Consider the following 12,365-nt stretch of genomic DNA (forward strand, 5'->3'; position numbering starts at 1 on the left):
GTCTTCAGAAATAGATTTACTTTATCCTCTTTCCCCTGATGAGCCAGGAATTACAGATAGGAAATGCTTATAACAATCCTGAGAACCTGCCTGATTTCAAATAAATCCTAAGTTCATATGAAGTCAACCTAAGCTGGAGGCTGGGCATGTGATCCTATAATATGCCTCCAGAAGAAGCAAAGCAGAGGTTCCTCAGTGTGATAGGGGAGCACAGTGTCTGTTCAGCATGTTAAGCAGATTTAGGCTGGAGGTTATATGTTCCCATGTGCCAATGGCACCTGGGATTCATGGCCCCTAACTGCAGTCCTGTTAGGTGGCTGCTCCGACCATGGAAGGAGATAACATCCAGAGGGCTGATTCATCCTGACCTGACAGATCTCCAAGATAGAGCAGATGAATCACTGCCATGCCTCTCTGTTGGCTCTGGGAGGAGTCTAGACAACTTGTTAAGACAAAATGGCTGATTTTCAGATAGACCAGGTTTTGTAAGAGTCATTTTACTGTGAATCCTTCACAAGTCCTGGTCCAATTTTCTTCCCATATCCTTAAGACCTTTACCAAAAGCTTCAATAACACAAGGCTGATGAGACCCACGTTTCTGGAGAGAGACCCTCCCAGACCATCAATGCAGAAGAGTCCTTCAGAGAAAAGCCATGAGCTGCAGAAGTCTGTGGGGAACCACAAGTGACCAAACTGCTCTGTGCAGTGTGCTCTGTGGTGTCTGCTGGAGGCTCCAATCTGTGTAATGACCACCTGAGACGTCCATCAGCACAGCAGCCACTGGTGCTGGACCCAAAGCCCCACCTAATGCACATCTTGCAGGAGCCACAACAGACAGGCAGCAATAAACAGTTTAAACACTAGAAATAATAGACTTGTGAAGCTCTGAGGTTCCACCTCTGGGTTGGGATGTCCCTCAGATACACAATGCTGAGGGTTCAGAAGGGACATTGACCACAGCAGGGGTCTGTGCCTGCCCCCATGGTGCTCTGCTCTTACCCATCATGGACACTCAGCCTTACACCAGGCTGAAATATCACTGTCTGATATTTAAACAGCTCAGCAAAGGACTTTGAAACAGCTGACAGACAGCATAAATAAAAATTTCAAAGGCATGCCAGTGCTCCCAGTCCTTCCTACTGAGCATGCATTGGCACCAAACCCAGCGGGTGACATTATCACTGCCTGGAAGCAAACAAGTGCACCACGGCCATTAAAGCAGATGACAGACGAACCTTTGTGAAGCTGAGGAATGCTGATGCTGTAAACAGGCAGAGGATCTGGCAGTGAGCAGGAAACACTGCAGCCCTCTGTCTCTGTGCTTGAAGCCAACATAAGCACCTTTCCTGGTTCAAACCTTTGATGGTTGGCGGGGAGCTCCTTTGCAGCCCCACAGTTGTTGAAAGGAGCCCTTTATTTCTCCTGGATTCAAATGCCAGATCTGGGAATTGCACCTATTTACTTTACAGCTGATGAAAACCAGGGATGAGCAGAATACAGAGCCCAGGTGAGGGGCAACACCAGCACACGCAGCCCCAGGAGACATGAGTGGCACCAAGGCTGACACCAGGACCTCTATAGGACATGTAATCTCTTATTGCACAGACAAGTACAATCTTACACCTGCATTTTTTGACAATCTGTAATATAATATGTTCTCTGGGAGAAGCAAAGCAACTCCCTTCCAATTTCAAAGAACACCTTATGAATGTCCACAGCAGCCTTGGCACTGGCTGCCCAGGGAGGTGGTGGTGTCACCACCCCCGGAGATGTGGCACTGAGGGATGAGGTCAGTGGGCACAGAGGGGTTGGACTTGGGGATCTCAGAGGTCTCCTCCAACCCTAAGGATTCTGTGATATATTGTAGGAACAGCAACACAGTTATGATGCAAACTCCCTGATATCCCTGATCAGCTGGGCTGATTTTGTTCAGTTTCTGTGCACATAAATAGGAATTGCACCATGGATGCACTCCAAGACAAGTGCATCTTAACGTGAGACCTCTTAACTGAGGTGTGAGTCTGAACCCATGGTCTTCAGGCAGCTACAAACATTATGTGCTGTTGGGATATTAATCCTTGAGAGCAAACTAAAACTCATCCACAGAAAAATTCCCAGCCACATACAACATCAACATCAGGATCTGGTTGCTATTTGCTTCAGTCTGTGGACCTTCTCCTCTGCACTGAAATCCATGCTGGAACAGCCATAGCCATGCATGACCTCTCTCAGAGCATCCTCTAAAGTGCCATGGCCTTCCCACCCAACTCCTGCTAGAGGATGCTTTCTGTACAGGTTACCTCAAAAGGATGCCACATTTCCCAGATAAAAGCATCTTACCGGATATCCCCAGCTGCTGTTTCCCATTTGGGTTTTGGTGTAATAACTACCCCGGGACGTCCCGTAGCCATAACCATCAGCTACACAGTCGTACATGGAACCTGTAAATGGAAAAAGCACTGTCAGTAGGAGTGGGAAGCAGCAGACCATCCCAGTTTTTCCTTGCAGTGAATTTTGATCCTTTCAACTTATATATATAGATATAGAAAAATAACAAGAGTTAGAAAACCTACAAGAAGCATACAAGAAGATAGAAAGTCAGTAAGTTGAGCCCTTGCCATTGCAGGCAACCCAAAGAAAATGTTTGTTCCAGAAGAGCTCCTAGAAACTCCATCGCCAGACTGCAAGTGGCACCTGAAGGTCTTCAGCAGAACATACCAAGCACCATAAGATCTACTATGGGCAAGAGCAGAGTGGGTCAAAAACTCAGCCAATATCTCAGGTCTTACAAGAGAAAAGGGTGCTGCTCTGGAATCCCAGAATGGCTTGAGTTGGAAAAGGCACTGAAAGGCCACATGGTCCCACTACCTGCAATGCACAGGGACACCCAGAGCTCCGTCAGTGCTCAGAGCCCCATCCAGACTGATCTTGGGTGTCCCCAGGGACAGGGCAGTCACCCCACCTTTAATCTGCATCCCCATACTAACAGATCACACCATTTTATACTGTGCCTTCACAGAAGCATGTTAGACTCCATCATCACAAACACAGGATATATTCAGCACTGCAAGAAAAGAAGATGCAATTCATCCTCTTCCTAAGCTGCAATTCCCTTATGCGGTGCAATGGAAAGTGCAGCTATGACAGCAGAGCAACAAGGTTCTACACTGCAGCAGGTAAGAATTTGCTCAACTGCAACAGACACAGAAACAGAGGAAAGCAGCTGCTTACATTCAGAAGGCCTCAGATATACAAAGATCTCCAAGAAAACACCCTTATCTCCACTGCCAACCTTTAAACGAGGTCTAGGAAGAGTTGGACCCAGGATCCACCCCTTCTGGTCACTCACATACATTGCATGCACCTGAGCTCCTTGGCCCTGCCTTCCCACCAGGTGCTCCATCACTGCTTCAAGCCATGGCTCAGCATTTCCATTACACCTTAACACCCTTCAGATGGTCCAAAAGAGTTCAAGATCATTTGAATTTCATTTTCAAAACTGCTCAATAATTGTGGCATCCCAAGTCCCGTTACGAGGAAGTGCAAACCCTACACTCCAATTATCTTCCAGGGAAAGCTCTGAATATCTAACAAGTTACAGAACCAGGCCTTACTTGTCACAAGTTATGCACCTAAACTGGTGGGTAATGTCAGAAATATCCTAATCTTTCTGATTGTTTGATAAGACTCATCTCTTGGATAAACTGGATAAGCTCTACCACAAAGGCCCTGAAGCCACTCAGGTCTCCTACAGCTACCGACCCATAGAGCGTATCTCGTTTATTGCTGTGCCTGGGGCATCCAGAACCTGTTATGTTGATTTGGTATGTGGCTGAAAATTCTTGCATTTTCTCAGGAAGGTTGTCCCCATAGTCACAATAATGAGATTTTCTTTCTGTCGTCGACGCAATGGGAGCAGCATCTGAAGAACCTCAAGGAATGCAGAACAGGCAACAGCAGAGCAGTTGCACAGACATATCCTTGTGCAGAAAATGGCAGGATCTCATTTTTAACCATGTTTACAGACATCAGAGCATTCATAGAGCGCTGCTCCAGGATGCCCATTATTATCATTCCATCCCTGATTGCTTCCTATATATTAAGTTCATGGGACTTGCCATGAAGGAGATAGCCACCAACATGCAAAAGGGGGTAAATGCATTGGCTAGATACCACCCCATGACATCCCACCAAGCACTGGAGGAGGGCAGGGTTGGATTTTGGCATGGCTTGGAATGGGAAATCTGGGCCAGGTGACTCAGCAGAGGACAGAGCTGACAATGGGAGTTAGGAGTGAAATCCCATAACAGTTTCCTGGGAATTACTTCTTACAGTCCTTCTCCCAGTCTGTGCAAACATAATGTATCTGCAGGCTGGAATTTCCGGACACTGTTTGTGAGTCAACAGCTTCCTTAAATGGAAGAAAGTGTTTCTGGGTGTGACTCATGGGTTAACCTGACCAATCCTACCCGGGACGTTGCTGTTCTTCCCAGCATCCATTCCTGCCATGCACAGCACTGTAGACTTAGGGGATGAGCAAGAAGACACCACAGATAACCCAGTTTTGGCACTTGTTGTTTTAAGAGAGAATCATAGAGAATCATAGAATCATTAAAGCTGGAAAGGAGGTCTAAGTTCATCAAGCCCAACCGTCAACCCATCACAACCATGCCCACTAAACCATGTTGCTACATCTACATGGCAGTGTACAGCTACATTCCTGAACCCCTCCAGGGATGGTGACCCCACCACCACCCCAGGCATCCCATGTCAGTGCCTTACCACTCCCTTAGAGAAGAAATGTCTCCCATTCCATAACTTGATCCTCCCCTGGCACTACGTGAGGCCATCACCTCTCAGTCTATCACCATTACCTGGAGCAGAGGCCGATCCCTCCACCCCAACCTCCTCTCAGGAGCTGCAGGGAGTGATGAGACCTCCTCCAGAATGAACCATCCCAGTTCCCTGTCCCTGTAAGACCCCATTGTGCTGCAGACCCATCACAGCCTCACTGCCCTTCTCTGGACACTCTCCAGGCCCTCAACATCTTACTGGTATTGAGAAGCCCAAAGTTGCTGAAGAGTTGCCTTCACCTCCAAGAACTTGTATACAAGAGCTTGTAAATATATAATTATAAAAACCTCAAACGTTCAAAGCTGCCTTGCTGGTTGGAGAAGGTGCTTCCCTGCCACCACAGCACTGTGATTTGTTGCTTGGTTTGAAAGCCAGGTAGAACCCATTGATTTTATGGTGGAGGTGGCTTTGCTTTGTCCTGCAAGTTTACACAGCTCTCTGCCTGATTCAGGGGCAGCAGGGATGTGTGCAAGCAGCCCAAGGGGGGAGAAGGGAAATTCCTCATCTCAGCTGCCTCAAGGAGAAGGACCATATGAGATGGTCGTCAGTCCTGCGACTTTGGGATAAAAGCAAACAGTCTCTAGAGAAAACTGGTCAATCTAAAAGCTCCATTAAATCAGGGAGAGAGCTCATGGGCATAAAAACTAACCGCAGCAGATAGGGAATGCGAGAGGTTGCCCAGAGAGCTGTGAGTGCCCCAACCCTGGATGTGCCCAAGGCCATAAATGGGGGCAACTTGAGCTGGTAGGGCAGACAACCCGTGGCAGGGGTGGGTCTGGGGGGGCTGTAAGGACCCTTCCAACCCAACCATTCTATGCCTTGAAGAGCTTCCACTTAAATGCTGTGAACACCACTACATGCCAGCCGTGCCCTCCTCTCTGTCATCAGTCACCTATTAGTGATCATCACAGAGCAAAGTAAGACCTTGCTACCACACACTGTGCCTGAGCTTTAGGACCCTCTTGATGAGTTATTTACATCCTCCAAAGGCAACTTGATACCCTTTTAAAGCTAAAAGACTGATGGTGAGGAGGAGAGTTGTGTCAGAAGAGCCGCTTGTTGAGCACAACAGCAGAAGATTTCAGCCAGACTCATGAAGTTAACAGGGAGCTTTGTGGCAATGGAGGCACATTAATAAACATTAATCAGTGGCAGGGAAAGGCAAGACAAGAACCCGTCACTGGTAGTGCAGGCTAGACAGGTTCAATAATAAACCATGCACAGCTTTAAAACAATGAGGATGATTAAACATAGGAAAAAAGTAGTAAGAGGGCCTGTGGGAAGCACAAAGCATGATGCCTCCTAGGAGAGAAGTGTTGGAGGAACCCCAGAAGCTGAGATTCATGCAGGAGTGACCAGATGGCGTTTTTGCCTTCTGGCCTATGAGCTGAAGGGTTGGATTTTTTGGCTTTGCTCAATAATCGGAAGGGTTGGTGGAAGAGCTTTCACTCAATCAGCTCACAGTGGGGGAAGGTGACAGAAGTCTTCCCAACGCTTCATGTCTGCGAAGCCCTCTTTGTGCACATCAACATAATGACCCCATTTAGGCTGAGATGGCCAGGAGGACTCAGTTCAGCTTGGTTTGCCCTTTTCCCCTGCTGTGAATTCACATTCATTTTCCCCTGGTAATCTGCATTATTCCCAGACACAGAGCAAAAGCTCAGCACACACCAGTTTGGGTCACGTTGCCCTGCTGGGGCTGTGCCCATGCCCTATGGTTGTGCATGCAATGGGTGACAGCAAGACCTTCAGACAACGACCACAACTCCTTGTTCTCCAGTTAGCCAATGGCTGTTATAGCACTGATAGCAGGATGTTAAGGGAACATCTGTTCCATAGGAACACCAACTATGGTATGCAACACCTCCCATCCCTGCTGCATGCAGTGGGATGCATGCCTGTGCTCCCCACCCTACAGACATGGTTGCATGCATTCCTGAAGCAGCAGAAGGTTCTGCTCTGCTCTCCTGCTCAGACCACATCTCAAAACACAGTGACCTGGGTTGATACCCAACCAGAGACATGCAGAACAAACAGCACTCCAAGGTTTATCAGGATGTTTTGCCAATACCCCATCTTATGCAGGAAGCATCTCTGAGAAATCACATGTGGATGCATGTAGCTGATGCTGGAGGAGCATTTGGACACAGATGACCAGAGCTGCTAACAGATCCTTGCAGCTCTTTATAAGGAACATTAACTCTTCTCCCTACGTCTGCTCAGCTGGCCTCAGAACCAGCGGCAGCAAAAACCAACATGGTTCAGTGCTGTGCTCTGAAAGCTCAGCACAACCCTCCAAAAGAAAGAATAGAAATAACTGGGAACTCCTTGTCCTTCTGGGAGCCCCTCTGGAACTGCAGCTTCCAGGCTGAGGCACCAGGAGGGCACCTGGAGCTGTGGTGGGAATGGAGGCAGCTGCTGGGAGTGGGATGTGACTCAGCTTCCCTGGGACGCAGACACCAGAGCAGCACATTTCCACGCAGTTCCCATTCCCAGACCTTCCCAAAAGTGTCTGGAGGAGGGGTTTATGTTGGAATTGTTCGAGCAGAGATGGGCAGCTTGGGGATTTGCTTTGCTTTATTTCTTTCCCATAGTTTTCACCTGAGCTCCTCTCCAAACAGAACAATCCTCCTCTCCCTCCTGTTCTTCTTCCCAAGGGCAGCAGCAGGAGATGCCCCGCAGAGCTTCCCCATTCTCTCTATGACTGCAATCACAATACATGCAACCAGGAGGGCTCCTATGGGAACACTGCCTTGGCAAACCAGACCCAAATGTGTCCGGAGTGTGGCACCTCCCCAGTGCTGGGTTCTGCCTCCTGATCCTCCTGCTGCCAACTCATCATCCCCAGCTCACTTGGGTTTTCTGCAAACACATCCCCATGTCCTGGGTGAGCTGAAGGACTCAGCTCCAGCTGCCCCTGTGCCCCAAGGCTTTGCTCATCCCATTGCCCCAGCTGGAGCAGTGAGCTCACCACAGCTGCTGGTGAAAGCAGCTCTGAGTCAGAGGAGATTTGTGCTGCTGTGCCCATCTGAGTTTGCAGCTCTTGACTGGGCTGCCCTCCAAATCAGCTTTCTCCAGATGTGAGAATACTGAAGGAAATCCTTTCCCAAGCTTTGAGACACAGGTAAAGGTGTTCCTGTAGGAAACCTGGATCCAGGACACAGCCAAGCACTTGCACAAGCCCCATGCACAGAGGTGAGCAGCTGCCATGGTGCCTGCACCCTGATCTGGCCATCTTAGAACAGAGGGGGCTGCAGAGCATCCCCACTGCATCACTGCCAGCCTGCAAATGGGGACACACCAGGAGCTCTGGGAGCACATCTGAGGCTCAGATCAGTGACCTGTATGCAGGCAGATCCGTGATGCTGGGAGCTCTGGCTGCACAGAGGAGGGGCAAAGCTGCAGGACAGGATGCTCGCAGAGGAGCAGTAAGCAGAGCTGTAGGCAGCTGCTCCAGCTTTGAAGCCGGGGAGAACAGGGATAGGAGCAGCGTACTGACACATCCCAGAGCCGTGGGGACATGGAGCAGTTCAGCCCCACCATATTCAGATACTGCATCCATTGTACCACAGCTCTTCCATCCTCTGCAAGAGACCCCAGCATCCCCCGGCCTGAGCACCCGCACTTTGTCCCCCATGAACCAAACCCCACAGTAGCTCACAGCAGTGACACCCACAGCAGCTGCCCTGACCCCAGAGGGGACGGTACCTCGGTTGGATTGCCCCACGCTCGATGACACCGACGACTTCTGCTTCTGCCTCTTCACCGTCATCATCACTTGCTCCTGGACCCTCTGTTTTCCCGTGCCCTTCGTTTTCAGCTTGTGATCCGAGGGCAGCGCCAGCGTGGAGCTGGCCTGGTCTTGGAAGCACTCATATGCCAACGCTGTTTTCAACGGAGAGTGAAGCATGGCTGCAAACCACAGGGGACGGGGAGCTGCTCTGCACCTGACCACGAGCACCACACAATGCCACAGCGACCGCCTCTCGTTTTGGGGTTAATCTCCCGAACCCCTCCTTGCCATACGTCCCCAAGCCCAGCGTGTCTCAGGGCTCCTTCTCCCAGCTCAGCTCCCCGCCGTGTGAGCAGGCACACCCTCTGCCAGACTGGATATACAGCCCTGCCTGCACACACCCACGCGCTCCCCGCCGCCGCCGCTCGCTGCCCTGCAGGGCACACAGCTCTGCTGCCCTCACCCCCAGCTCTGCCCCCCAGGGTGGGGGGAGTCCTGAAGAGAAAAGGGGGTGAGGGGTGGAAGAGGGGTGGGCGCTGCTGTGTGGGGTGGTGGGCTGGAGGGTCTCCCACACTGCTTGCTTGTGGCATTATTCCTCTTGGTGTAAGTGGGTTGAAATGATGTCCCAGTGCTGGGAGTTAGGGGAGCAGTCCTGCATGCCATGCCCTGTTCCAATAGAGGATCTGGGTGATGCTCCCAACTTGGTCTGTTTGTCCATCTCTTCATCCTCTACCTGCACAGCTGCAAACCCAGCCTCCAGAGCCCAGGATCTGCACGACATCTAATGGGTCCATCCTATGGACCCCCACAGCCAGCTGATGAGACCCCTTCCCAGCAGGGGTCACGCCGTTGGCTGTGACTGCCTTATAGCCTGGCTTTCCCCCATGGATGAGTCAGGATAGCCCCCATGCAAAGCACTGTGGTCATCTATGCAAGTGTCTTGGGACAGCATGGAGGAAGTGAGGACTTTTTGCAAGAATATAAAAGGATGCAGCAAGATGAGGAGTCACGCATTGAGTTTTGGCTCTGAGAGGTTTCTCATTGCTGCAGAGTCCTTTGCAGGGAGTCAGACCCCTCAGTGTTGGTGGGATTTCAGGTCATGGCAGTGCTGACAGCTCTCCTGCCAAGCCATTGGCAATGAGAGAGGAGGGAGGCCAAGAGGAGGACACTTGGGGCTGAGGCTTCTTGGGACCCCTCAGCACAGGACAGGAGGAGCAGATTCCTATGCACTGCCATGGAGAGAGTTCCCACTAGAGGAAACCCCAACAATCATCACTTGAGGGAGCAGCACCTACAGGCCTGGTGCTGGCAGCTCACAGATGCTGCATCCCTCATTGCAAGAGCACCCAGAGCCGAATCACTGCTAGTTCTAAGACCCCGGGGTCCCAACTCCTCACCTAAGGGATGCATCCTGTCACATAGCCATGGCTTTAGACCATGCCCAAGACCACATGGCCAATGCCCAAGTGACACATGAAAGACTTTCTGCTGCTTTCACCCAGTAGGGAAAACTCTGTGCGTCCACTCCCGATAGGGAATTGCAAAGCAATAGCTGAGTGTTGTTGCTTTCCTGCACCCTCCTTTTGTTAACTGAAAGCTCATTATCGATGCCAAGCGATGCTTTCGCAAATCAATGACAGGCTGTCAGCGTCAGGTGGCTTCTGCACAACAAAGTGCCCAGCTCTTGCAAACCCATCATGTCATTTCCCCCTCGGCCCATCCCTGCACGGGAGAGCAAAGCAGGCACCGCATCCCATCATTTGCTGGTGGATCATAGAAATGCTGCTCCGGCATCTGCCCTGTTTCATAACCTGCCCAAACTGCTGAGCTGGGCTGTAGGGCTGGGGACAGGCATAGGGAGCTTAGAAAGGCTTTCAAGAAACAATAGTTTCTTCAGGGTGAGTTTGCATTGTTTAGCCCAAGGGAGGGAATCTCCCAGGATCCTGCAAGAGATCCCAAACCCGACTCTGAAAGAGCAAAAGGGACTTAAATAAAGGAGTTTGCTGCACCTCTGTGCTGCTTCTGCTCTGAATCACGAGCCGGGGATGCTTACTTAGCAGGGCACGGTGTCATCCCAGCAAACGCAGCACAGCAGAGCTTACATCTGCAAGAGCCCGGAGCACATTCCCTGTCTGCCTCCCTGTCTGGAGCTCGCAGGTACTGCGGCAACACGGGGAGGCTGAGAAGGAACCAAACCTGAGCGGGCTATGGGGAACGATGGGCACAATACTGGAGAGCTCAGCCCCCAAACTGATGGAAAGCGGAGGGGGACGCGGCCCTGCTGCGTTGTGCGCACCCCGAGCACCGCATGGCGATGCTGTGAATCACCGCTCCTCGCCCCACACGCTCACAGGGACACACCTTTGTGCATCTGGCCGCTTCAAAGCATTTTTGTGCGAGTGCCTGGGATTCCTGCCAGCTGCCTGATCGCAATCAAAGGGCTCGCTTGGCCCAATGCTGCTCCCAGAGCGGTGCGGGGCTTTCTGTTCAAACTTGTCGGGAGTTCCTGAGCTGAAAGTGGATACGGATGGCTGCAAAATCCAACGGGGGAACGCAGCCATCCCCGCCGCGGTTGATGGGCGGCCCCTGCTGCGCTATCGCAGCTCCTGGGCTCGATGCTGCCCGGTGTTGCTCAGCGGGTGGTGGGACGGACAGAGCAGAGCCGGGATGTGGTGCATCTCCCATGAAAATGGCCATTTTCTGAGCCGTGACTCAGTTGAGAATTCCCCGAGCCTGGCGAGGTTTCTCTCCTGCTTTCCTCATGCACAGGAGCCTCAGTTTTGCTCGGCCACAAATGGAAGGTTCCCCTTTCCTGGGGGATCAGCAGGTTCTCCTTTACACCTGGCGCTGTGCTGTGGTGGTGGATGAGATGGTGACAGTGCCCTTAGCAGAGCTGGGAGACCACTCAGCGTGGATGGGAGCTTACGTGATAAAGAAAAGCCCTCCATCAAAAGGAAGGGCAGCTCACAGAGCAGGGCAGGGATCCCCGCACCAACCTGGAAGCTTTACGTAATGGAGATAAAGCAGCTGGGAACAAAAATCAATGCTTGGTTCAGGTGTGTTGTAATAGATTGATGGAGTAACACAGAGGAGCCGACCCTCAGCCCAAAGCAGCTCCAGTTCAGCTGTGTTTCTCCAGACATTACCCAGCTGAGATCTGCTGGAGCTCCCACCACTTCTCCCAGACCTATCTTATCCTGCATCCTGGGCTTCACTCCCAGCCCTTACTATGGGCTCAGGCTCCTGGGTTGCTGCTTTTGCTGCCCCTGTTCATGGCATGTGGCGTACACAGTTCACACAAGGGGACACACAGAGCAGGATGTCTGTGAGCTGGAGACCATTCCTGATGCTCTGTGCAGGAGCTGCACATCACTCATCACTATCGAGACTGAGGATGTTCCTTGTTCCTTCTGCCCCTCCCTAACCTGGCTGTTCCCTACCCAACCATCCCATCCCAGCTCTCAACCTCTGATGAGCAACAAGCTCGATCCTGAACATGAATTGGTCAGTGGGCATCAAGCTGTTGGGGCAGGGCAGGTACCAAGGAGGTGTCTGGGAGGGGATGATGATGGTGATGATGGTGATGATGATGGAGACGGAAGAAGCCGTGAGCTCCCCTTAAGGATCAGGCTGTCAGATTGCTGCGTCCACTCAGCTTTCATCTCCCTGAGTCCCCATCTCACCTGAGGAGCCAAACTGGTTGAGGCACTGCCCATCACTGCCAGGCAATGTGCAGCTCAGGGTGAAGGAGAGGCACAGTGAGGGAAATGCTTCACAC

The 12,365-nt window shown here is 51.4% G+C and overlaps 1 protein-coding gene across 1 annotated transcript in view; it reads right to left on the reverse strand.

Moving 5' to 3' along the window:
* Positions 1–8,926, reverse strand: part of PKP1 (plakophilin 1) — a 35,614-nt gene extending 26,688 nt beyond the window's left edge. Inside the window, exons 1-2 of the mRNA XM_032449281.1 lie at positions 8,563–8,926; positions 2,341–2,441 (exon numbers count right to left, since the gene is read on the reverse strand). Coding sequence (XP_032305172.1) covers positions 2,341–2,441; positions 8,563–8,764 — 303 coding nt within the window. The 5' untranslated portion in view covers positions 8,765–8,926. The remainder of the gene's footprint in view (positions 1–2,340; positions 2,442–8,562) is intronic.
* Positions 8,927–12,365: the final 3,439 nt, after the last annotated feature.

This window comes from Coturnix japonica, chromosome 26 (genome assembly GCF_001577835.2).
Source record: "Coturnix japonica isolate 7356 chromosome 26, Coturnix japonica 2.1, whole genome shotgun sequence".
Taxonomy (NCBI): Eukaryota; Metazoa; Chordata; class Aves; order Galliformes; family Phasianidae; genus Coturnix; species Coturnix japonica.